General features: G+C 43.9%; 1 protein-coding gene across 1 annotated transcript in view; it reads left to right on the plus strand.

Annotated features, from left to right (window-relative positions):
* Window positions 1-27,842, plus strand: part of CDH13 (cadherin 13) — a 793,967-nt gene that overhangs the window by 147,419 nt on the left and 618,706 nt on the right. The window contains exon 2 of the mRNA XM_065898620.1: window positions 16,149-16,357. Within this exon, the coding sequence (XP_065754692.1) occupies window positions 16,307-16,357 (51 nt within the window). The 5' untranslated portion in view covers window positions 16,149-16,306. The remainder of the gene's footprint in view (window positions 1-16,148; window positions 16,358-27,842) is intronic.

Here is a 27,842-nt window from a genome sequence, read left to right on the forward strand (position 1 = left end):
ATTCATTGATTAGCTCTAGTAGTTTTCTGGTAGCATCTTTAGGATTCTCTCTGTATAGTATCATGTCATCTGCAAACAGTGACAGCTTTACTTCTTCTTTTCTGATTTGGATTCCTTTTATTTCTTTTTCTTCTCTGATTGCTGTAGCTACAACTTCCAAAACTATGTTGAATAAGAGTGGTGAGAGTGGGCAACCTTGTCTTGTTCCTGATCTTAGTGGCAATGGTATCGGTTTTTCACCATTGAGGATGATGTTGGCTGTGGGTTTTTCATATATGGCCTTTATTATGTTGAGGAAAGTTCCCTCTGTGCCTACTTTCTCCAGGGTTTTTATTATAAATGGGTGTTGAATTTTGTTGAAAGCTTTCTCTGCATCTATTGAGATGATCATATGGTTTTTATCCTTCAAGTTGTTAATATGGTGTATCACATTGATTGATTTGCATATATTGAAGAATCCTTGCATTCCTGGGATAAACCCCACTTGATCATGGTGTGTGATCCTTTTAATGTGCTGTTGGATTCTGTTTGCTAGCATTTTGTTCAGGATTTTTGCATCTATGTTCATCAGTGATATTTTCCTGTAGTTTTCTTTTTTTGTGACATCCTTGTCTGGTTTTGGTATCAAGGTGACGGTGGCCTCGTAGAATGAGTTTGGGAGTGTTCCTCCCTCTGCTATATTTTGGAAGAGTTTGAGAAGGATAGGTGTTAGCTCGTCTCTAAATGTTTGATAGAATTCGCCTGTGAAGCCATCTGGTCCTGGGCTTTTGTTTGTTGGAAGATTTTTAATCACAGTTTCAATTTCAGTGCTTGTGATTGGTCTGATCATATTTTCTATTTCTTCCTGATTCAGTCATTGCAGGTTCTGCATTTCTAAGAATTTGTCCATTTCTTTCAGTTTGTCCATTTTATTGGCATAGAGTTGCTTGTAGTAATCTCTCATGATCTTTTGTATTTCTGCAGTGTCAGTTGTTACTTCTCCTTTTTCATTTCTAATTCTATTGATTTGAGTCTTCTCCCTTTTTTTCTTGATGAGTCTGGCTAATGGTTTATCAATTTTGTTTATCTTCTCAAAGAACCAGCTTTTAGTTTTATTGATCTTTGCTATCGTGTCCTTCATTTCTATTTCATTTATTTCTGATTTGATCTTTATGATTTCTTTCCTTCTGCTAACTTTGGGGCTTTTTTGTTCTTCTTTCTCTAATTGCTTTTGGTGAAGGTTTAGGTTGTTTATTCGAGATGTTTCCTGTTTCTTAAGCTAGGATTGTATTGCTATAAACTTCCCTCTTAGAACTGCTTTTGCTGCATCCCACAGGTTTTGGGTTGTCGTGTCTCCATTCTCATTTGTTTCTAGGTATTTTTTGATTTCCTCTTTGATTTCTTCAGTGATCACTTCGTTATTAAGTAGTGCATTGTTTAGCCTCCATGTGTTTGTATTTTTTACAGGTCTTTTTCTGTAATTGATATCTAGTCTCATAGTGTTGTGGTCGGAAAAGATACTTGATACAATTTCAATTTTCTTAAATTTACCAAGGCTTGATTTGTGACCCAAGATATGATCTATCCTGGAGAATGTTCCATGAGCACTTGAGAAAAATGTGTATTCTGTTGTTTTTGGATGGAATGTCCTATAAATATCAATTAAGTCCATCTTGTTTAATGTATCATTTAAAGCTTGTGTTTCCTTATTTACTTTCATTTTGGATGATCTGCCCATTGGTGAAAGTGGGGTGTTAAAGTCCCCTACTATGAATGTGTTACTGTCTATTTCCCCTTTTATGGCTGTTAGTATTTGCCTTATGTATTGAGGTGCTCCTATGTTGGGTGCATAAATATTTACAATTGTTATATCTTCTTCTAGGATCGATCCCTTGATCATTATGTAGTGTCCTTCTTTTTCTCTTCTAATAGTCCTTATTTTAAAGTCTCTTTTGTCTGATATGAGAATTGCTACTCCAGCTTTCTTTTTGTTTTCATTTGCATGGAATATCTTTTTCCATCCCCTCACTTTCAGTCTGTATGTGTCTCTAGGTCTGAAGTGGGTGTCTTGTAGACAGCATATATATGGGTCTTGTTTTTGTATCCATTCAGCCAGTCTGTGTCTTTTGGTGGGAGCATTTAATCCATTCACGTTTAAGGTAATTATCGATATGTATGTTCCTATTCCCATTTTCTTAATGGTTTTGGGTTTGTTATTGTAGGTCTTTTCCTTCTCTTGTGTTTCTTGCCTAGAAAAGATCCTTTAGCATTTGTTGTAAAGCTGGTTTGGTGGTGCTGAACTCTCTCAGCTTCTGCTTGTCTGTAAAGGTTTTAATTTCTCCATCAAATCTGAATAAGATTCTTTCTGGGTAGAGTAATCTTGGTCATAGGTTGTTCTCCTTCATCACTTTAAGTATGTCCTGCCAGTCCCTTCTGGCTTGCAGAGTTTCTGCTGAAATATCAGTTGTTAACCTTATGGGATTCCCTTGTGTGTTATTTGTTGTTTTTCCCTTGCTGCTTTTAATATGTTTTCTTTGTATTTAACTTTTGACAGTTTGATTAATATGTGTCTTGGCGTGTTACTCCTTGGACTGTATGGGACTCTCTGTGCTTCCTGGACTTGATTAACTATTTCCTTTCCCATATTAGGGCAATTTTCAACTATAATCTCTTCAAATATTTTCTCAGTCCCTTTCTTTTTCTCTTCTTCTTCTGGAACCCCTATAATTCGAATCTTGGTGCATTTAATGTTGTCCCAGAGGTCTCTGAGACTGTCCTCAGTTCTTTTCATTCTTTTTTCTTTATTCTGCTCTGCAGTAGTTATTTCCACTGTTTTATCTTCCAGGTCACTTATCCGTTCTTCTGCCTCAGTTATTCTGCTATTGATCCCTTCTAGACTATTTTTAATTTCATTTATTGTGTTGTTCATCGTTGCTTGTTTCATCTTTAGTTCTTCTAGGTCCTTGTTAAATGTTTCTTGCATTTTCTCTATTCTATGTCCAAGATTTTGGATCATCTTTATCATTATTCTGAACTCTTTTTCAGGTAGACTGCCTATTTCCTCTTCATTTGTTAGGTCTGGTGGGTTTTTATCTTGCTCCTTAATCTGCTGTGTGTTTTTCTGTCTTCTCATTTTGCTTATCTTACTGTGTTTGGGGTCTCCTTTTTGCAGGCTGCAGGTTCGTAGTTCCCGTTGTTTTTGGTGTCTGTCCCCAGTGGCTAAAGTTGGTTCAGTGGGTTGTGTAGGCTTCCAGGTAGAGGGGACTAGTGCCTGTGTTCTGGTGAATGAGGCTGGATCTTGTCTTTCTGGTGGGCAGGTCCACGTCTGATGGTGTATTTTGGGGTGTCTGTGGACTTACTATGATTTTAGGCAGCCTCTCTGCTGATGGATGGGGTTGTGTTCCTGTCTTGCTAGTTGTTTGGCATAGGATGTCCAGCACTGTGGCTTGCTAGTCATTGAGTGAAGCTGGGTGTTGGTGTTGAGATGGAGATCTCTGGGAGTTTTTCACCGTTTGATATTACGTGGAGCTGGGAGGTCTCTTGTGGACCAGTGTCCTCAAGTTGGCTTTTCCACCTCTGAGGCACAGCACTGACTCCTGGCTGAAGCACCAAGAGCCTTTCATCCACACAGAATAAAAGGGAGAAAAAGTAGAAAGAAAGAGAGAGGGAGAGAGAGAGAGGGAGAGAGGGAGGAAGGAAGGAAGGAAGATAGAGGATAAAAGAAAATAAAGTAAGATAAAATAAAATAAATTTATTAAAGTAAAAAATGATTATTAAGGGAAAAAAATTTTTTTAAGTAAAAAAAAAACAAAAAAACGGACGGATAGAACCCTAGGACAAATGGTGAAAGCAAAACTATACAGGCAAAATCTCACACAGAAGCATACACACTCACAAAGAGAGGAAAAGGAGAAAAAATAATAAATTTTGCTCTCAAAGTCCACCTCTGCAATTTGGGATGATTTGTTGTCTATTCAGGTATTCCACAGATGCAGGTACATCAAGTTGATTGTGGAGATTTAATCCGCTGTTCCTGAGGCTGCTGGGAGAGATTTCCCTTTCTCTTCTTTGTTCGCACAGCTCCCGGGGCCCAGCTTTGGATTTGGCCCCGCCTCTGTGTGTATGTCGCCAGAGGGCGTCTGTTCTTAGCTCAGACAGGACAGGGTTAAAGGAGCAGCTGATTCGGGGGCTCTCGCTCACTCAGGCTGGGGGGGGGGAGGTGCATGATGCGGGGCGGGCCTGCTGCGGCAGAGGCTGGCATGACGTTGCACCAGCCTGAGGTGCGCCGTGCGTTCTCCCGGGGAAGTTGTCCCTGCATCCCAGGACCCTGGCAGAGGCGGGCTGCACAGGCTCCCCAAAAGGGTGGTGTGTATAGTGACCTGTGCTCCCACACAGGCTTCTTGGCATCTCATGCCTGTCTGTGGGGTCCGCACCTGTTAGCCGCAGCTCACGCCCGTCTCTGGAGCTCCTTTAAGCAGCGCGCTTAATCCCCTCTCCTCGCGCTCCAGGAATCAAAGAGGGAAGAAAAAGTCTCTTGCCTCTTCGGCAGGTCCAGACTTTTCCCTGGACTCCCTCCCGGCTAGCCCTGGTGCCCTAACCCCTTCAGGCTGTGTTCACGCCACCAGTCTTCTCCCTGTGCTCCGACCGAAACCCGAGCCTCAGCTCCTAGCCTCCCTTGCTGCTTTTAATATTTTTTCTTTGAATTTAATTTTTGTTAGTTTGATTAACATGTGTCTGGGTGTGTTTCTCCTAGGGTTTATCCTGTATGGGACTCTCTGCGCTTCCTGGACTTAGGTGGCTGTTTCATTTCCCATGTTAGGGAAGTTTTCAACTATAATCTCTTCAAATATTTTCTCTTTCTCTTCTTCTTCTGGGACCCCTATAATTTGAATGTTGGTGTGTTTAGTGTTGTTTCAGAGGTCTCTGAGACTGTCCTCAATTATTTTCATTCTGTTTTCTTTACTCTGCTCCACAGCAGTTATTTCCACCATTTTCTCTTCCAACTCACTTATCCATTCTTCTACCTCAGTTATTCTGCTATTGATTGCTTCTAGAGTATTTTTAATTTCAGTTATTGTGTTGTTCGTCACTCTTTGTTTGCCCTTTAGTTCTTCTAGGTCCTTATGAAACATTTCTTGTATTTTCTCCATTCTGTTTCTGAGATTTTGGATCATCTTTACTATCATTACTCCAGATTCTTTTTCAGGTGAGTTTCCTATTTCCTCTTCATTTATTTGGTGTTGTAGGTTTTTACCTTGCTCCTTCGTCTGTAACATATTTTTTTGTTGTCTCGTGTTTTTTGATGGGTGGGGCTGTATTGCTGTCTTACTTGTTGTTTGGCCTGAGGCTTCTAGCACTGTAGTTTGCAGGCAATCGGGTAGAGCCTGGTCTTGGTGCCTCAATGAGGACCTCCAGGAGGCCTCACTCTGATTACTATTCCCTGGGGTCTGAGGTTCTCTGTTAATCCAGTGGTTTGGACTCAGCTCTCCCACCATAGGAGCTCAGGCCTGACCCCTGGCCGGGGAACCAAGATCCCAGAAGCCATGCGGTGCTGTGAAAGAAAAGAAAAAAAAAGGAACAATACAATAACAAAGAATAAAAACTAAAACAAAATTAGAAAGGTAAAAAATATATTAGGAAAAATAAAAATATAATTGAAACAACTACAGCAAGGTAAAACAGAACCACAACAAAAAAAAGAAGGAAGAAAAGGAACAAGCCAAAAGGTACAGAACAATAACAAAGTATAAAGAATAAAATAAAATTAGGAAAATAAAAGATTTATTAGAGAAAATGAAAATATAAATGAATCCATAACAAGGTAAAAGAGAACCACACCCTAAAAGAGAAAAAAAAAAAGGCCTTGGCTCGGGGTGGGGGGTGGGGGGTGGGGTGGAGCTTAGAGGGGTGGAACTTAGGCAGGGGCGGGTTTTAGGGGGGGTGGGGCCTAGGCGGGGTGACGTTTAAGTGTGGGGCGGGGCCTAGTCTCAGGACCTGTGCATTTTGGGAAAAAGGCAGCACGGCCTGAGGGGCTCCTCAGAGTGTGGAGTTCCGGAGTTTGGAGGTAAGGCCTGGCCTGAGGGTGTGTGGGCGGTTGGAGAGGTCTCAGAGGGGGTCTCGGAGTGCCCCGTGCAGAGGTAGGGCCCTGGGTGGGGGTGTAGGGGCGGGGCCTAGGCTGGAGGCCTAGGCTTCCAGGAGGCTCGCTCCTGGAGGGAGCCTCCGAGGGCGTGGGTTTAGGCCTGGGAGCCCAACAGGCTCCCCGGTGCCCAGGCAGGTGGCGAAAGTGCTGGCTGCCCTCCCTTCTGTTCCCCCACCCTCCTGAGGGTGTCCCCAGTCACCACTGGACCTCTAACCGTGGGTGGGCCCCAATGGGTATGGGAACTCCTCCCCCCACAGCCGCCCCTCAGGGGTGCTGGTCCCGTTTGTCCGGCCTTTACATTTGCTTCCCCTTCCCTCCCTCACACTCCCTCGGCAGCCATGCGGCCGGAGGGAGCCTGGGTGGGCAGAGGATCAGGCCCGGGATCTCAGCAGGCTCCCGGGGGCCCGGGTGGGCAGCGGAAATGCTGGCCACGCTCCCTTCTGGTCCTCTGCCCTCCCAGCGGTGCCCCCACTTTCCCCCTCCGAGCATTGGATCCCTTCCCCTCCCCTAGCCGCCCCTCAGGGGCACTGGTCCCATCCCGCTTCCACTTCTCCTCCCCACTCACTCCCCCGGAAGTCCTACCCAGTCGCTGGGGGTTCCTCCCATCCGCTTAGGTGTCTGTGGTCCCCCACTGGTGCCTGGTAGGTGCCCTAGTTATGCAGAGACGCGAACTCCATGTTCTCCTAGTCTGCCATCTTGACTCCGCCGCCTCTGTGGTCCACCTTCTTAAAGGTCCCTTTCTCTATGTCTCCTCATGGCGTATGGGGGTATTTGGGAAATCACGGTACTGCCAGAGCATCATACACAGTCAGGATCTGAATCTCAATCTAGGCTCAGCCAGGGCACTCTGCTACATGTCTCCAGACAGCTCCAACAGCAAGATTAAATATAAGTTATAGTGGAGCAAGTTCCTTTTCTCATTAACTTACCCTATAGATACTCAGAGAGGGAGACATGTGTACACATAATTACTAGATAAATCAAAAACTGAGGACTGAGTAAGAGACATAGGCTAGTAATATGAAATCAGAGGGAATCTCTGTAAATCTGAGACTTGGTGATTCTCAAAGTTGCTGAATCAGTGATTCCTGTTTCAATGATCAGGTGACTTTCAAGCCAGCTTACTCAAATCTTTACATGAGTTTGGGCCGTCCTCAGTTTTGTTTGGGGAGTTTCAAATGTGCTTATCTACCAAATTACAGTTCTGCTATTTATTCCTTCAGCAAACAGGACTGAGTATGTACTGTGTCAGGCACTGTGCCATATAAATTCCAATCTGAGATACAAATTCATAGTGATTATAACCACCATGGGATAGAAACTGCGTAGCATTTTTTCAGAAAACAACCTGCTGTGTTTTAAAAAAAAATCAGTAGCAAGAGGAAAATGTAAGACCCTGGCAGAAAAGACTAAATCCAGAGCTAGCAGCTCAGTTTTTAATGGTAGGTAGAGAAAATCCCCTGCAAGCAGATGTGGGCTCTTTTTCCAGGAGGAGTCTCTTAAGGGTTTACATGGCAAAAAATATGTTTCTGCTGAAGATCACTTGATGGAATCATTCATTATGATGTCTTTGGCTGACATGATAGAATTGAAACTCTATTTTATCAAACTTGGGATTGACACATGAGATGTATTAGGACCGTTTTATGTGCATTCTGCACCTATCAGATCTACACAGCCTTTGGAGGTGACATCCACTGCTGGGATAATCAGTCATGATTAGGAGCATGGCAAGAACCTTACAGAAGCTCTGTGGATGTCAATGCTGACTCCAGGCCAAACATGGAACACAGGATATGGTTCCGTGCATTCAGGAATCAGGAGGGTAGACAAAATCAAGGCTGGAGGATGTATCATACAGGGATCTGGTCCAACGTGGGTGGGACTGAACATATGTTAATGAAACCTTGATTGACTAGAAGGCTTGAGTAATGAGGGTGTTCTGAGAAACAGAAGGAAATGTTTTCTGTTTCTCTCACTTGGGCAAATCCAAAGAGCCTCTGGACTAAAGTCCTTTGAGTTCTTTCAAAGAAAGTTGGACCCTACTGAGGATGTGAAAAGCAATTAACTGATGGTGTGTATCCTGGGCAGAGTCCATCTGATGTTTCTGAACTAAGTGCTATTTGATTTGTTAGAAAGGCATGGCTTTTCATGCCCCAGCTAAGACTCTGCAGATCAATGTATATGCAGGCCCTTCGTGCTAAATGGAGCAATTGAATTGTTTGACTAACTGAGCTACGAGTACCAGGATATGTGGTACAGTCTTAAGAGGGAGTAAACAACGTACATTCTGCATTTTTGTTTGTTTTCTTTTTTTTACCAGAATACTGCTGAAACAGAGCCATTCTCTTCCATGTGCAAGTATAGGTTGCTAGAAGTAGATCCAAGTGCGTCTGACTGTGGGAGGAATACACGTCCCAGGTTGACTGGTTCCAACCCCACACTACTACTGATCGTCACATATCCCCATACACGTGTACAAGTGGAGTCTTGGCCACCAAGACTCCACCAGGCCACCAACTCTGAGGGCCCTAAAGTTATGTGTAGACCAGTCTCTGCAAATGTGAATAATGTATTTAGGACCATTTGCCCATGTAAGATACGAGTGCATGGATCACAGACTCACCCCAAAACACTTATAAGAATAGCACAGATTCCATATTTAGTTCATACCTATCTACATGAGCAGGCCTGCTCTATATTTTGCAGATAAATTTAAATCCATCTGCATTGTTGTATTTTCTGGGATCATAATATGGCTTAATTTGCTTCCTCACACATTTCTAGATGGTAAGGATTCTATGCCTTTCCCATGTCCATCCCTAAGAACCACATTCAAAAGAAAGAAATAGAAAAGCAGAAAATCAAGGTCAGGAAGACTAAGCCCCTTAATTCACATGCCAAACTACCCATTTCAATTGTGGTTTTGTCTCCCAGCTAAAGTTTGTCTTTTTGTGACATTTGCATTAAGCCCAGAGGACATTTTGAGTGGAAACACGCTGAAAGCATAATTGAAACTCTGAGTGGTGCCATTCGCCTAATTTGCATTTTTCCCCCAGGTGGGGATTTTTTACTTCCCCCCTTTCTATTCCTACGGTGTTCAAAGATTATTTCAAAGAATGATGTTGTGCGATTGGTTCCAGTAAATCCCCATGTATAGTATATTATATATATAATTATTTTTCCAGAAGCTCTTTTAAATACTAGTGATAAACTATGTAAGGAAGTCCTTTGTAGGTTCAGAATAGTACAGATGGCTCCTTTTCCCCCTCAGATAGAGGTTTTCAATATTTGTTCACAAGTTTAATTGTTTATTAGAATTTTTCCTTTCAATTATCTTCATGGTGTTATTCTGAGCTACTTAGGAGGTTGTCACTATAGAAACATCTTTTTTTTAAAAAAAAATAGACGTAGACTATTCAATTTCATCCTTCATGTGTTCTTTGAACTTTGCACCCTGAAACATGCACTGGCTTGATCTCTATTTAAGTTTGAGAATCACTGACATTTTGATGGTGTCAACAAAGTTCATAATGTAAGACAATGCAGGGCTGATCCTATCAATTGTGCCCTATAATAGGAAATTTAAGGGGAGATTACAATCAGTGGGGAAGTAGAGTCTGTTTCCTTCAGGGGGAAGAAGAAACAAAGAGTGTTGTGACCTATTTCTGTTTTGATTAATATTAAAACACGTCGGTGTGGTCTAGATTTGTGCCTTTTCTAAGGTTCTCGTCTTTCTCATGACCTCATTACTCATGTTGTATATATTATTTCAAATATCAGAAGCTCTCCTGGATTATATCAGATAATCATATATAATTATATCAGAGCCCTCCTAGATTTTAAGCCTGAGTAGGGTAGAGCCAGGCATGCATTTGTTCAAATGAGGGAGGAATATAGCCCAAGCCAGCATTTCTGGAGAATGGAACACACATCATTGTGAGGGTTTTAGTGCATACATGGACAAACATATGTTTTTTACTTCTTAAATTTATTTTTAGAAAAAAACACATTTGGCATTCATCATGTACTATAAAGATGATCTTCAAATAATTTTGTAAATGAAAATGTCAGTCAATTAAAAGAAAAATATTAAGTGAATAATAGATCAGGTGTGAAAGTATGGCTAGTCTGTGAATCTGGAAGCTAGTTGATTTTTAGGAAGGAGCACATTTGCTTAGGCAGACTAGCCTAGACTAACTGGCCTTAACCTCATTTGGCCACACTAGGTCTCGGTTGCCAGAGGAACAAAGTCCTCACATCAAATGCGTAATGTGAGGATTCACCGCAGTCGTGAATAGAAGACTCTCAGCACAGAGTCGCTCTTTTAGAAAAAAGAATGACTTGGATTTTTGGCCTCATATCTTTACAAACAACCACTTGAAGACTTTAATATCACTTTGTGGCGTCCACTGTGGGCAGGCACTATAATTTCGCTCCTTTGATGTCATTTCTCCTTCATGACTTCTCATGTGAGACAGGTAGGGCTTTGCCAGGAAAAGTGGGAGGGTCCAAAGATGGGCAAGTTTGGATCAGAATCCTCTGCCTCACTCCTTTAGCCTCAGCAGAAATGTCTGTAGTAACCATCCCCATGGTAACCGCATAGGCCAGAACACGGGTACCTGCCTAGGAGGAGGTGGAAGGACCCAGGAGGCAGGCAGAAAACCAGCTAGAAGAAGGAAGCTGTGTAGAAAAGGAAAGTGAAGCTCCTTTAATGCCCAGAATTACAGGAATAATGATGAGAATAGTTCTTCTTCATGGGGCACCAGGGTCTGTCCAAAGTGCTTTATGTACCTAGGTACATATCTTGTTTAATGCTCACCGTAAGAATTATAGTACCTATGAGGGGAGGTACTGTTGTTCGTTCCTTGGTTAAAGGGACAGGTGGCTTTCCCAAGGTCTCAGGGCCACTACACATGAGCCAGGATTGGAAAAGGGCTTAGAAACCTACCATTAAAACTGCTGCTTCTTAGGGCACGAGAATAGCAGTTCCTGGCATGATAGGTCCCCACCCTCTTCTCTGTGCCAGGAATCGCTGGGAAATGTGGAAACCTGGCATCTTGACAAGGAATCCATTGTCCAAGGTCCTGGTTCTTGGCCCTGGCTGCATTAAATTCATCTGGGGAGTCTTAAAGAGATACTAGTGCCTGGACCCCAGCCTAGCTATGTCAGAATCTCGGTTCGGAGTTGGGACAGGTATTGCTACTTTTAAAAAATATTCTGTAGGTGATTCTCGTAGCCTTGAAAAAGACCCACAGTCTAAAGCACTCATTCCTGAACTGGTAAAAACTGTCTAAAATACATAAGACCCCATTATGCAACCCTAGTTACTTGATAGCACAAATTGGGAAGAGAGCTAGAATATATCGAGGGCCTACTGTGTGCCAGGTCCTGAATGTAGATGTGGTCTCTCAGTGTGCCCTCACCTGGTACCTCTGATGACCTGGAGGGGTCAGTGAGAGGCCTGAGGGGACAGGATGGGGGCAGCTGCCCTTTTCCCTCTCATTTATCGTTTCTGGGAAATGGATGTGCCGAGAGCTTGAACTGTAGATGCAGACTGATCAGACTGGGACCAGGTGTCTGCCTTTTCTGGGTGTGTGGCCTTGAGCATGTTAGTCAGTCTCTCCAAGGCTCAGTCTTTTCTCCCATAATATGGAAATGATGCTTACAGATTATGCATTCTCAGTGGGGCTGTATGTCACCAAAGGGGTGACGTGGCTTCTTGGGAGAGAGGCAAAAATTGTACTTTGTGTGTGTGTGTAGAGTACAGATATACATGCAGTAAATAAACTGGTATACAGTATGTCTATGACATTGACAATTCATGAGAATGGTGGCTGTTAGACAAAAACATCTGAAAACGCTCCTGGGTCAGGGGAGATAATGAAAAAAAATGGGGAAATGCTGCTATAGATTAGAATTGCTATGAGGCTAAAAGGAGAGACTGAATGTACAGTCTCGGGCACAGAGCCTGGCACTCCGATGCCACTCAGTAAATAACAAGTTACTGTTCTTTGTCAAAACTTCATTCAACACTCACACACCGATCTCAGCTCTGCTTAGTGGCTATGCGAAGCTTTATTGGGATTATGAGGGAAGGTAAGGCACCACCCCTGACTTCACCAGTGAGCTAAGGCAAAGCTAAGCACAGGAGGCTAAGTGCTGGCATGAATGGATGCACACAGAGCCTGGGGAACTAAGGGGAGACCTTGGCTGAGTTCTTCATTTCCTACCTGGCTCCACTGCTGGGCTCAACCAGGACAAGAGGTGATAAGGGGCCTTCCTTCTCAGTTCCCAGCCTTGCCTGTAGTATCTTCTGCGCCCAGTATGGAAGAGGTACCCCTGCACCACCACCACTAGAGCATCATTTAGCCCCGAGAGAGTAATTAAGTGGAATAGTTATTGATGGCCTCCTATATGGAAAAGCTTTCTGTTTATTGCTGGAGATGAATTAAAGAATAAGATCCAATTTCTGCCCTTGGTTCTGATGGGGAAAACAGATACATAGAGTGGACCTGTTGATATGATATGATATAAAATTCACTATGTACAGGAAACGCTGGAAACACAGAGGATATTTGGAGAAGTGGCCCAAGCTGACTCTCCAAGAGTGATAGAGTTAATGACAGAGGTAATGATAGAGTTAACAGGGTGAAGAAGCTGGGAAGTAGTTACCTTCTGCACACAGGGAGCGATACAATCCATCGAAGGGGTAGGAGAGCAGCGTAGCTGTCGGGAGGTGCGGAAGTGGGTAATGTGGGAGACACAGAGTGAAGATGGATGCCAGTGGGGGGCCAGTGGACAGCTTGGACAGGGAAGATGTTGAGCGTTGAGCATTATTTTGCATGGGGAGCCAGAGCTGTATGAGACTCAAGAGGAGGAAAGCCGGTTCTACAGTTGTGATGGACGGGTCCCAATTTCCTTCAAGGAATATGTCTTTATGTGGCCTTCCAGACCCCACATTTCCTGGACCAGCTTATCTCTTCTTTGCTTTCTCCCTTGCTCTCTGTGCCCATCTCACTGGCTTATTTGCAGCTCCCTGAATGCCACAGGGCCATTCCACATGTTGTGGTTCTGTCTGCCTATAATAAGTGCCCTATTAATGTCCATCTCCACCCCTCCACCCTCACACTAGACTTCAAGCCAGGGACTGTGTCCATCTTTGTTCCACATTATAAACCCAACATCTGGCATAACCTGGGCTCAGGAAATATTTGTGGAAGGAAGGAAGGAAAGAGAAAAGGAAGGAAGGGAAGAAGGAAGGAATTTACCTGTGAAACTAGAACCCCTACAGAGTCTCTCTATTCTGGGAAGGTAATTACTGTGGTGATAATAACCGTATTAGCCTTTGTATGCCTTCCCTAGCCTCCAGCCCTTCCCAGCTGAGACTGTCTTCTTTGGTCCTGCCCAGGGACTAAGGCCAGAACCAGCATCCTGGCAAAATAGACAACAAGTTCCCAAGCGGGCCCTGTTGTCTGAGCAGTGTGCCTTCAGTGGATTGATGCTAACTGATGGTGACAATGAAAGCAACCTCCGTGTCTCTCCTTCATAGTTCACTTCCAGAACCTGAACCCAGCCACGCCCAATCACTCTTAGCTACGAAGATGGTCAGAGGAAGTGAACAAGTGTCTGAGAACTGCAGACTCCCAAGAGATCCCATGTGTGTACATTACAGAGAAGCCCCTAGAGCTGACTTGGCAGTCAGGAAAGGCGCTGGAGCCCTGGCACAGAGGGACCTCGAGGTGGCACTGGCACCCTGTGAAGTGCTTCCGGGCTGGGTGGGAACGTGGGAGCAGGACTGAGCTGGGGACTCACATCATTATATGCAGGTTCTGATGGGATTTCAGGAGGGGAGTGTTTTACAACAGGGCTTTGTCTTTACTGAGATCAGGTAGTGGTGAAAAGCAGACAGACCAGGGTTCAAATCTTGGTTTTATGATTTACAGACTGCGTGCTGGGCACCTCCTTTGCCCTCTCAGAAGCCTCACTTTATCTACAGACTGTGGAGGGAGGGGGTCAAAACTGTTGTAAAGATTAAATACGGTCATGTACATAAAATGCTTAGCCCTGAGTCTCATGTGTAGAAAGTGTTCAATTCACATTAGCCATTATAATGATCAGCTGAAATGGTTATTATCCCCATAAGAATTATGGTCCCAGAATAGAAAGCTCAGCTTAATTCAGCAGACAATTATATGGCTTTAACAGTGTACTTGGACCCAGGTAGATATTGTCACCAAAGACACACAAGAAGGTTCCTGGTAGTAATATTTTAAGAACTCCAAACTGGAAATAGCCCATATGCCCATCAACAGTAGACTACATAAATAGACGCAGTATGGCCACATAATGGAATTCTATACACTGACGAGGATAAACTGCGCTACTTGCAGCCACTTGGATGAATCTTACAAACATAATGTTGAGTGAAAGAGGCAGACACAAATGAGCACCCACTCTACGATTCCATTTGCATGAAGTGCAAGTACAAATGAAACTAATCTATGGTATCAGAAGTTAGGATAGTGTAGCCTTTGGGGAGGAGGGTAGGGATTTTACTCAGGGAGGGGGAGGAAGGGGGGCAGGTAATATTTTGTGTCTAGGGTTGGGCACTGGGCACATGGATGTGCCCACTTTGTGAAAATTCGTTGAGCTGTACATTCTGATTTATGTGCTCTTCTGTATCTGTGTTACGCTCCAATTAAAGGTTTAGTAAACAAACAAACGAGACCGTTTAGCAGAGCGCTAAAAAAACAAAAGTGGGGGTGGGGAAGAAAGCAGGTAATACAATTCCACGCTTACAGGGTCCCCAGAGTTTACAGAGGAAGGCAGACAGGCATACACACATACAGACAATAAGTGGTGGTACTTGTAGTAACAGAATCGTGCACTAAGTAAACACGCACCACAGAGGGAAGCGTGACGGATCAGCTGTCACAGCTGCTGCTCATGGTAACGGCCCTGAACTCCATGCGGTTCCGCCAGCATGGCTGCTTCTCGGACACGACCTAGCTATGCAGCTGTAGGAAGTGCCCTCACATCTCTCCAGCCACTGTCCTAATCTGGGCCAGGCATCATTGGTGTGACACCAGACTAACAGTTTTCTTGGCTTCTCTTCTTGCCCTTCTCCAAACCGCTTTGTAGAACCCAGAGCTACTAAATTAGAATCTTTGGACTGGGTGCTCAGTACTTAAAAAACAAGTCTCCCATGTGATTCTGATACACCCCAGCCCCGTGGGAAGCACTGATCTACACTGGAACCAGAACACACACCTGACCTTGACCCTCTCCACACTAAAAATAGTTCAGGGCTATGGACCAGAACACACACTTGACCTTGACCCTGTCCACACTAAAAATAGTTCAGGGCTATGAGGCAGCCCCCTAACTTAGTGGCATTTCCTAATTTGTATCTAAAGGACATGTTCAGCTTCATTTCCAGCCTCTCCACCTCCCCAGCCCTGCATCATTTCAAGTCCGCCTCTGGTCCCAGTGCACTGAGTTAGTTCTCTTTCTCTGAGTCTGTTTTGTTACTTCACCACCTCCATGGCTTTGAGTAACCTAGAACCCCAATACCCTCTTAGGGGCCTTCTAATTTCCCATTCATCTTCAAGACCCAGCTCAGATATCGTGTCTATGAAGCTGTCCCTCAAGGCTCCTGAACTCTCTGGTTCTGCCACAGCACCTCATACAGAAGGGAGGAGATCGTGTCCTCAGACATCACTCGACCATACCTGACTGTACGCTTAACTCACTACACTCCAGGGCAGAGAAGAGGTTCTCTTTGTGCATCAAAGGGCTTTACAGCTGCCTGGGCCATGGGAGGTGATTAAGGACGATTCTTGACTGAGGTCCTTCAGCACAGTCAAAGCCATATGGCTACAAGAGGGTGCTGTGGGATAAGGGGCAGCATTTGTGGATCTGGAATGCAGAGTGGTAATCCACATTTAATGGTCAAAGATAGCTCCAGGACTGAGCTGCCCAACCTACTCACACTCCTGTTTCTGTTCATGTGTTTTGTTTTTGCCAGTGACCTTCAGTGACTGTAAGGGAAATGAAAAGCTACACTATGAGGTCTCCAGCCCATACTTCAAGGTGAACAATGATGGCAGCTTAGTCGCCCTGAGAAACATAACTGCAGTGGGCAAGACTCTATTCGTCCACGCCCAGACTCCCCATGCGGAAGACATGGCAGAACTCGTGATTGTCGGGGGGAAAGACATCCAGGGCTCCTTGCAGGTAATATAACTGCTTGAGATAAGTTGGGTCCAAGGAGGAACATTGCGGTCTGTATGTCTTATGGGGAAAATGGGTCTTTGGTTTATTATTGGTCAAGATTCTTTTGCTGTTTGCAAATGATAGAAACCTAACTCAAAACACAGTCTGGCCGGGGGAATTTTGGGGGTCATGTGACAAATATTTCAGGGTTAGCTTTGCCTGCTAGCATGGCTAGGTATCCGTGCCCAGATGATGACATCAACTTTTGTCTTATCCATCTGTGGTTCCATTTTCCTTCTATTGTCTTTACTCTTAGACAGTCCGAACCATCCCTGCTTCCCTGTGTGGAGGTCTCAGCAGCTCCACTTCATTTTCTCAGTCTGATGTCACCTGACAGAGCATCTCTTCCTGATACTGGCAACCCAAGCTTGAAATCGAATCTCATTGGCTGTCCTTAGAGCGTGTGTCCATCCCTGAGCCAGTTACCGTGTCCACTTGGTCCTGAGGCTCTGGTTGGCTAAGTCTGGGTCACATGCCTTGCCCCCAAACCAGGGTAGACTCAGCCCCACCTAAAGCATATGGACTGAGAGTGAAAAAAAGGGTCGTTAGTTACTCAGAGTAAGTTAGGGTGCTGTCATCTAAGGAAGGGAAATGGATGTTGGGCAGGCGAGAACCAGAGTCGCCCACTGGAGTTGTATATGAGGTAACCATGGCATATGGCGCTGCCCCTTTGCCATGCACTGGTGCCCATTCCTTTCTGCATGCACATGTATGCAGATCTCTGCCCCTGCACACATGTGACTTTAGGAATGCCACAAAGTGCCCTTCAGGCTTCCTGATTGTGTCATCCAGAAACATTTGGTACAATGGACTTACCTACTCCTGCTTCACCAGGAGTTCAGAGACTCTGTGGCTTCTCAATTATAGACAGGGATGACACCCAGCAAGACCCAGGCAAAACAATAACAATAATAATGGCGTGTCCCCAGCCTGGTGCGGCTAGCCTTTCCCTACCTGCTGCTGGCCCGCTCTTATCCAGTTTTTTAAAGCCTGTGATTCCCACTGCCTTTCTCCATCTGCCACACTCCCCATAACCCTGCTTTATCTGCTAATTTTGTTCAGTGGTGGAGTGAACACCGATTCCACAGCTGGGGAGCAGAGACAGTACAAATGGCAATGTGAGTGTTGCTTTCCTGCCAAGGCTGTGTGTGTGATCTTGAAAGAGTCATATATCTGCAGACTAGAGGGGTTAAACAGTCTGCAATGGCAAGTAAGTGGCACGTGTGCTGCCCCACTCTGTCACCATATACGTGGCAGATACTGCTAATCACCCCTGGCTTGACCTGAGTGTCTCTCCCAATACAATGCTTCTGGAAGCTACTATCCACTGGTCATTTAGAGATGTTTGTAGGGCTGGAATATATTTGCCATCCCTGGACTGGACAAGCTCCGTAATTCCCCTTTATATCTGTGAATCTGTGAGTTAAGGGTAGATAGCAAGCTACAAATGAATCCACAGTGTGCCACTGATGTTTTCAAAAGAAAATAGGATCTCGGTGAATACATACCAGTGTGGAAATCCATTGGCACCACAAGAGCGAGCTTATCTCTCACTTAGCCGTGGTCATTTTCACAGCATCTCACTAACTCATGATATAAATGACTTGCAAATATCGAAGGCAACAAAACTGCCAGCATGCGCAGCACGGAGTGCTTCTTGGGAACAAGTAAACGGCACAGAGACTCACAGGAGGGGGTGCACGTCCAGGACAGAGTGTATTTAGATGCGCATTGTTCACTGTGACTGACAGCTCATTTTTAAATCTGGAACAGACAGTATCATAGTATTTAGCTCAAAGCAGAGTAGAAGGGATTGGAGGCACTTCTTAGGACAAAACTTCACTTTCATAGGCTTGGAGACCCAGGATCGTTACCAAGAGACTCAGTCTTGAAGAGCTGGTCTCTTGAGTTCCAGAAAGACACCCTTCTGGAGGCAAAGCTCCTGGGAGCCCCGGCTGTTTCTCATTTGTCTCTTTCTGAACACACCGTCCACATAGCTTGGCTGCAATCGTTTGCTTCTTATAAAGCACAGTGGAGGCTGCTGTCCTGGTCAGTTTGCCAGGCTCCAGCTGAACGGGGCATTCATCTCCCGCCTCCAGTAATTCTATGAGGTTTGAAAATCGGCCTTGTGAAGTTGCCCAGATGTGTCCATAATACAAAAAGTCCCAAAAAAGAAAAGGCTAGGAAAACAAAATAGCTAGCCAGAGAAGCCCTCTAAGGAAAGCACAGTCCTTCACGGATACCCAGTTGGTATTTTTGAAGCCCTACTCTGTGTGGCAGAGTGGGCCAGCTGCTAGACAAGGAAAGCAATAAGTACACTAGTCAGCTCAGCTCCTGGTTGGGGAGAGAAAGTGAACGTGTATGTTGATTAAGTACCAAGTAGGGAGGCAGTGGTGATGGCTGCTCTGTGCCTTTAGAGAAGCGAGAGGGCAGGGGAGGTGGGGCTGGTAACGACAGCCAATGAGTGCATGGTGCTTACTGTGTGCCAGGTGCTGCGCTCACGGGCTGCAGAGGCTGACTCATCTCCCCACCACCGATGAGGCACGTGCTACTGTCCCCATTTTACAAACTGGGGTAAACCGAGGCACAAAGAGGTGAGTGAGGACCTGTATTGTTTAGCGGGACTCTCGTAAGTGTGTGCATCTCAGGGTATGCTTTCATGGGCATTATTCCTAACCCTCACAACCTCCCTGTGAGGCTGCTGATGGCACTCCCTTCCTACAGATGTGAGGACTTGGCCAAGATCTCCTAGCTTGAAACTGGCAGAAATGAGATCGAGATTCTGGCCTCTCTACCCATTCTCCTTCCTGCCACTTCGCTCACCAGAGGACTGTGCCCCTTGGGTGGCTACCCATGGGTCCAAAGGTGAGGGCATGAGTTAGAGCAATACAGTAGCGATGGAGGGGAACAACCAGTGGAAGGTGTGGTTTGAAGGAAGAAAGAGCCAAGGTTCAGCGTCCTGATGATTCCAAATTGTCTAGCCTAGGAGGATGGAGATGGATTGGACTAGTCAGGGAAGGATAGGTTGGGAAAGGTGAATAGTCCAGCTTCGATGCGTTGAGTTGGCAGCTCCTGGGGACATCTTGATAGAGACAGGGATGGATCTCTGGGTAAACATCTGGGGGAAAAGCAGCATAGTGGTGGGGCTTTGGCTTTGGTGTCAAACTTAAGTGGGTTCAAATTTCTGCTCCACCACTTATGACGATGTGACCTTGGGCAAGCCACTCATCTCCCTGCACTTCAACATCCTCATCTACAAAGCAGGGTTAAGAATAGAGCCTCTATCCCAGAATCATTCCATTGGGCTCAGCACCAGACACCAGGTGACCTGTCCCATCAATGGCATTATTTTAGAACCTCTCGAGAAAGGATAAGGAACCATGGGCTAAATGTCCTCTCTGAGGCCATGACACAGAAACCAGAGATTAGAGGTAGAAGAAGAAAGTGAGGCCGAAGAGAGAAACAAGGGCGCTGGGGCACCCAGCACAATCAAAACAGGAGAGATGTCACAGTGGGTGGTTTCACATCACTATGTTTGGGAAGGAAGGATTCTCTAAGACAAATGTAACCCCAGTGAAGCCCAATTCAGCTGCAGTAACTGGAGCCCAGCAATTCTTTAATAAAAGAATGTGCTGGGCTTCCCTGGTGGCGCAGTGGTTGGGAGTCTGCCTGCCGATGCAGGGGACGCGGATTCGTGCCCCGGTCCGGGAGGATCCCACGTGCCACGGAGTGGCTGGGCCCGTGGGCCGTGGCCGCTGGGTCTGCGCATCCGGAGCCTGTGCTCCGCAGCGGGAGGGGCCGTGGCAGTGAGAGGCCCGTGTACCACACACACACAAAAAAAGGATGTGCCTCTCTTACCTTACCTGCTCCCTGTGACCCCATTTCACGGGAAGGCCTGTAGCCCAAATCTGTGAAGTCTGATTGTTAATGCTTTCATTATAGACGCTCAAGCTATTGCTGCCTTTTTAATGGGTTGCCCAGAAGCTAGTACCTTCCTGGTCCATGTAAGATCATCTTAGATCTGCATGGGTGGAGGAGCAGTTTAATCCCTTGTCTTTGGACAGACGAGGGGGGATGGTTAAGGAGGGGGCCAGGGTTAGCCATGCGTGGACAAAGGCGTTTTCTAGCCTGTGGAATGTGATCATGAACTTGACTCACAGAATTATGTCTGGACAGAACTGTGGCTTGTCCCCACTAGATCTGCTGTCCCTCACTGCCTGGCAATGGTGAACATGACGACAAGAGAGCATTTTCTATTATTTACTTACTTATTAATTGGTTAGTTATTTTTACCTTGAATATAGAACTTCAAAGGTTTACGTGGAAAAGCTCTGTGTTTCATTCCTTTTGCATCTTGGATAGAGGTGTCTTTACCGTCGGTGTAAATGGGACTCATCAACCTCATTTACACGTTTCAAGCCTGGGGAAAAAATATGCCACTTATTTATTTATTTCTAATTTAAGAATTTGTAGCTTCCATAACTGTAGATTATGGCACCAAATTCTGACATCAAATGAGAACTCAATAAAGTCAGGCTGGGAAGCAAGAACATCAGAGAGCTTGCAGGAATTTATTTTGAATTGATGTTTGGGAGCTAAAGAGACTGTAGCTACCAGATACATTTTGAAATGTGAGAGTTCACGCTCTAAGCAACTCTAGAATTTAGACACCTGTGACCCAGGCAGCTGGGTCTCATGAGCAAAGGAGGAGACATGCATGTAGCAGAAGGGAGAGTTGTGGAGGCCCACAGGCTACAGGCTTGAATCAGGCTTCCCTGCCCCCAGACTGGGGTTATCAGTACAAATCTGATCCCATCACTCCTCTGCCTAATGGGCCCTTCCTCAAAGAGCCTCAAAGAGCCTTTATCCCAAGGCTCTTTGGCTCTTGGGATAAATTCTGAAGTCTTTATATTATGTGTGAAAAGGTCCTTTACAGTCTAGCCTGGTCTCTACAGCCTTCCCTCAAGCCTGATTCCTGTTCATTTCTAAGTGGCTTGACCTGCTGAAATGTTACTTCCTCCCAGAGCGTTCCCTGGTACCCGTTCCAAAGGAAGGTCTCCCCTGCTAGTCTCACTTCTAGCACCTGTTCTATTCCTTCCTGGCCTTCTTCTCAGTTGCTAATTAAGCATTTACTTCCTTATTTAAAGGATGTTTAAAGTGTGGCTCCCTGATGAGCCTATAAGCTCCCTGAAGGCAGGAATATAGTCTGTTTGCTTTCTACTTCCCTCTCTCACTCCCTGCTTTCCTTCCTTTCTTCCTGGTGTGTCCACTGCTCTGTCTTCAGCACCGGGCACAGTGCTGGCATATAGTTGGTGTTCAGTAAATGTCTTTTGAATAAATGCATGAGTAGATTGAGTCCCTCCTTTAATACCACTCCCTGCATTGAACTCTGCCCCCACCCCCCACTACCAAACCACATGTGGTTTCTTGAACTGGCCGAGCTCTCCCTCCCGTTCCTGCTGGCCATTCCTCTGTCTGGATTATGCCCTCTTCGCCGTGGCCCCAGCTGCCCCATGGCCAGCACCAGTTGACAGGGCTAACTCTTTGGAAACTTCTGGACCTGCCAAGATTTCTCTTCTTCAGGGACACCTCTCTGACTGTCCCCTGGCTGGTTAAGTCGTTTTTCCTCCATGCTCCTCAGAGAGCCCTGCCTGGTTGCCCCCCATCATAGCCTTAAACTTTAACCATCTCATTTTTCTGTGTTTGTTTTCGTCTCGATTCTGAGCTCTGCAACTCAGGGCTCTGGCTTCCATGCAGGAAGGCTGAGAACACTGCCCTGGAGCTGGATACCTTGGCATGATTCCCAGTGCCACGCTTGACACCTCTGCTCCAGTTCCGTCAGACGTAGAATAGGCTCATAATAGTATCAACTTCACAGAGATGTCACAAGGATTAAATGGGTAAATGTATGCAAAGTATTTAGAACAGTGCCGAGCACAAAGTAGGGGCCACGAGAAAGCCAGTTATTCCCCCTCATCATATCATTAGAGTCAGACTGTAATACATGCACAGTGAGTGAACTGGGCAAATTCAGACAACCCAATCCTTCCTCCCTTCCAATAAGACCAAATTCTGTCAGTTACACAACCTAGAGAATTCAAGATTATACATGAACTTACGTGAAACACTGACTGAACTTCCGAGAGAGGATTCTTTATTCCTATGGGTTCACTTAACAAACATCAAAAGACTTGAAGTATGTAGAAGTTAATTATAAACAGTTTACACTTCTTAACTGGAAGTCAGTGCATGGTATTCTCAGTAAGGGGAAACTGGTCTCTTAATCAAGTTGCTTAAATTAAATGCAAAAATAAAAAATTATTTTCCCCTTTTTTTGGCCATTTAAAAAATCCCTGAAAAAAAATAAGATGAACAGAGAAAGTTATGACAGAAATTGAAAAGGCAAAATTTAAGGCTTGTTTGCCTTGTTTGATCATTACCACTGTAAACATGCAATTTAAAAGACATAAGTTTGGGGCTTCCCTGGTGGCGCAGTGGTTGAGAGTCCGCCTGCTGATGCGGGGGACACGGGTTCGTGACCCGGTCTGGGAGGATCCCACGTGTCGCGGAGCGGCTGGGCCCATGAGCCATGGCCGCTGAGCCTGCGCGTCCGGAGCCTGTGCTCCGCAACGGGAGAGGCCACGACAGTGAGAGGCCCGTGTACCACAAAAAAAAAAAAAAAAAAAAGGCATAAGTTTGGCTCCTAATCCAGTTCCAAGAATCATAATGGAAGCAGTTCCAAAAAAATAAAATAAAAGGAGCAAGTAGAGGAAGGAGCAACTTGGGAGAAACCATTGTTTTTATTTTTAATATTTAAAATAAAATATGTCATCAACTGATCAGAAGCCAATATTAATATTGCTGTTAATTATGTATCTTGATCCTCAGGGGAATTACACCTTTTAAATCCACTGCTTTGCAGAATCTTAAGGTTCCATTTGTTAAGTACCTCTTGGAACGGTGAGTCTAGAAGCTCAAAAGCAGCGGCTGAGTGCCCCTCTGTTCCTGCATATGTATGTGCTCTGGGACATTTAGCTGAATTGTTGTGGATGATATTAATTAACCAGGACCTGGAATGACTCCAAACTGGGATTTAATCAAACATTTAGTACTTAATAAGTCATGTGGCACTGAAAAGTCACCTAACTCCTTTGAGGTTTCGTTTTCTCATCTGTACAGTGATACCCTGGCCTTGCTTATATACCATAATGGGGTACAGGAAGTTGAAAAAATATGTATTGTACCTAACCCAGTGCTAACAGCAGATTCTCAATCACGAATTGTTTATTCTTCACTGAAGTACCCAGTTGCTGTCACTTATGCATATTTTTTTCCATTTTTACTAATCTCACACATTCTAGACAAAAATACTTTTGCACCTTTGTTACTGAGATAAACTCCAGTTTTTATCATCCCTGAGCCAACCATTTGAATCTTCTCTGTTCTGGCCACTATACCATCTAACCCCCAAAGTGCCTGTCACACTGCATCCATGTGACTTGACTTCATTTGTTTAAAGCATCTCTGAGAATGAGAGCAACCAGCTTATGGTAAAATTAATAGCCTTGTCTCCAGATCTTATCACGTTGACTGGGAGGGGCTTGGAGTCTGTTAAGCTGGTCAGTGGTATCCATCTTGCTCCCATGAAATATGTTTTATAACCACCATGGTGGAGAACCAATCTGTGCATTTACTGTGGCCATAAAGAAATGAAGAGTTAAAGCTGTAGATATGTAATATGCTCTGATTTAACAAGAGTGTTAACTTCAAAAACCTGCAGAGGACCACTGTTCATGGCAAATGCCTCCCCAGTCACTATTAAGGAAAATCAGTATCCATTTAACTGTTACCCAAATTGGGGAAAATATATAGCTCCAAAATTATGGTACAGATCCAAGAATTGGGCCTAGAATAGGGTATTAGGCTGTTACATTTTGACACACAACTAAATTGTTATGTTTATGATTCTTAGCTCCAGGATACTATTCAAATATAGTAGCTAAGAGACATCCTTCAACTCATTAATTTAAGGAGATAACAGATTGCTTTGTGGATCAGAATCTAAGAAAACTATATTCTGAAGATTAATTTTAATTGAAATGCTTGGGGAAAAATAACTGATCCCATAGAAAGTCTAGATAACTAAAAGTAGCTTCTTTTTGGCTTGTGAAGACTCAAGATTTTATGTTGTACAGAAGTGTGGGCCAATAGAAAAGCAGTGCGAGCCACATATGTAATTTTAGGTTTCCTTATTGTAACATTAGAAAAAGACACAGATGAAATTAATTTTAGTAGTATATATTAAACCAGGCACTTCCCTGGTGGTCCAGTGGGTAAGACTCCCTGCTTCCAATGCAGGGGGCCTGGGTTCAATCCCTGGTCGGGGAAGTAGATCCCAAATGCATGCTGCAACTAAGAGTCTACATGCCTCATCTAAGAAACCTGCATGCCGCAGCTAAGACACAGTACAGCCAAAATAATAAATAAATAAAGCTAAAAAAAAATAGTATATATTAAACCATATATAGTGTATATTTAACCATAAATATACCCAATGTATATATTGTATATTTTATATATACACACACACATACACACACCCAATATATGCATATTAGGTTAAATTTCATAGATGATGTAGATATAGATATTCTCTATATAGATATATCTCTATATCTATTTCTGTATATATAGATACTCTCCATATCTATATAGATATATCTATATATATCTCTGTCTCTCTACATATACATATATACATATATATAGACATACAGACAGAGATATATCTAAGTAGATATGGAGAGTATCTATGAAGTGTGTGTGTGTGTGGGTGTGGGTGTGTATAAATAAATGTATCCTAATATATATAAAACCTAAAACATAATTTATCTAAGATATATCAATAAGTAATCAGGTAAACATTATTAATAATTTTTTACATTCTTTTTCTACTGAATCTTTGAAATGCAGTATGTATTTTACACTCACAGCACATCTCAATGTAAATTAGCTAGATCAAGTGCTTAATAGCCACAAGTAGAAATTGGCTATCAGTTAGACAGGGCTGCCATGGAATGCTGCTGGAATATTTATAAATTTTGAAAGAGAAATGGAAAGAGTCATTCCCTGGGGGCCTACTACATGTCAGGACATTGTCTTAGATGTTCTCACACACACACATCTGTTTTTCTGCCCCTCATAGCCAGCCTGTGCCACTGGTAATCTGTTTCCTACTTTGCTGATGCAGAAGTAGCCCAGGTTCAGAGATGTTGAGTGACTTGGCCAATGTCATCATTCTGTCAGCAACTGGCAGAATTGGAAATTGGGCCTGGGCCTTCTGATTCTATGCAGTCCCTGCTATTTTAGTAATACTGACATTTACAGCAGAAATAGTGCTTTTCTGTTCTACTATAAAGACTATGAAATGACATAGGAAAATTAAAACGTGGTTAGAAAATAAAAAATGAATGCAGAGCTGAGCAAAAACTCCTAAAGAAATTTTAGGTAGGTGGACAAGTCCTGTGTTATCACAACACTTTTAAAAACTCTCATCATGAATAGAATCTTTGGAGAAAGAACCTCATGGAAACAGCACAAGGTTTCTAAATACAAATGTCCCTTAGGCCCTGAGTTCCTTTATTTCAGACCTTACCTCATTCATCTTCATAGTCCTAGAGTCTAGTGAAAATGTATTACATTTATACTTTTTAAATTATAATTTAAAATTTTATTTTAGTATTTATTATATGGATTTGATCCTCACAACAACGCCTTGAAGCAGATGGTGTTATTCTTGTTTTATGAGTCAAGAAACTGAGACTCAAAGAAGTCAAGAGGTCGGTCAGTCTCAGGTGTTAGAGCAGGTCAAGTGGCACCTCAGCATTCAAACTGACAGTGATTCCCTAGGCCCAGTGTTCTATCCACAGCTAGCTTTCCAACAGCTGCTTGGGGCTTTTCAAGTAAAAGGAATATAGAATCATCAGAGAGACATTTTCACCTAGTATTTTTGATGGGATAAGATAATGTGATAGAATGCATATTTTTCTAGGCTCTCTGATATACTTCTAACCTCCTATCTTTTATTATTACCATAAATGAAATACAAGTGAATTCTAAGTGTAAGTATTGAGGTGGTAACCTGTTTTTTAAACTCGCCTCTTATCTGGCACATGGAGATACGTGATCACCGTGGTCTTTGCCAGTTGGCACGGCTGCTCTTATTGGAGATGAAATGACGTAGGAAAATTTCAAACTGATTAGAAATTTTAAAAATCATATAAATCTGAGGTAGAATTCTAAGGAAATTTTTGGTAGTTGGAGCCCTGTGTTGTCATGACACTTTTTAAAAACTTTCCTCATGAATAAAACTTTTGGAAGTAGAACCACTTGGAAACAACACAAGATTTTCAAACGTAAATGTCTCCTAGGCCACTCTGCAAAAGTCTGGTTCTCAGTTCTGATTGAAAGAACAAACAAAAAATTTTCAACGATAAGAGGGCACGGTTGTTGATACAGACCATGGACTGTCTCTATGTAGTTTTTTGGTCTCAATATTCGAAAACTCGGTAGCAAAGGAACATTGAGAGGATGTACCACTTACTCAGTGTCCCTCCACCAAGCACACGGGTTAATTAAATTACGTGTTCTTCACCCAGACTTTTAAGGAAGAAGCCTGAGCATCTGGAGAAAATAAAGCAAAGAAGAGCATTATGCCTCCAGCCAACCATATCCTCTATCTGCCCATGCGGGTTTCTGTAAGCCGGGCTTGATTTGTGGTACATGACAGGGTGGCAACTCCTCTTGGGCCACACTTTGATGCTGTTTGATCCTCAACTCAATTGCTTGTTCAGACAAAGCCAAGTCTAGTCTCAAGCTATCACACAAACATGAATGAGCCTCTGGCCGGGGCCCAACCTCATCAGGCTTATTTTGTCTTTTTTGTGCTCCTGTTAACAGAAGTCCTACCTTCTAGGGATGCTACTTAAAAATAATAACAGTAATAATAATACAATAAGTCCCCTACGTATGAACGAGTTCCGTTCCAAGACTGCATTTGTAAGTCCAGTTTGTTCCTAAGTCCAACAAAGTTAGCCTAGGTGCCCAACTAACACAACGGGCTATATAGTGCTGTACTGTAATAGGTTTATAATACTTTCCACACAAATAATACGTAAAAACAAACACAAAAAATAAACATTTTTAATCTTACAGCGCAGTACCTTGAAAAGTACAGTAGTCCAGTACAACAGCTGGCATCCAGGGGCTGGCATCAAGCGCACAGGCAAGAAGAGTTATTAACTGGAGGAGGGAAGGAGGTGGGAGATGGTAGAGCTGAAGGATCGTCAGCAAAAGGAGACGAAGGGCAAGCTACAATTTCACCCACACCTGGTGTTGACGGCACAGGTTCTGGTTGCTTGCTGGATTCAGTTCTATCTACCCTCTT

Source organism: Phocoena phocoena, chromosome 20 (assembly GCF_963924675.1).
Source record: "Phocoena phocoena chromosome 20, mPhoPho1.1, whole genome shotgun sequence".
NCBI lineage: Eukaryota > Metazoa > Chordata > Mammalia > Artiodactyla > Phocoenidae > Phocoena > Phocoena phocoena.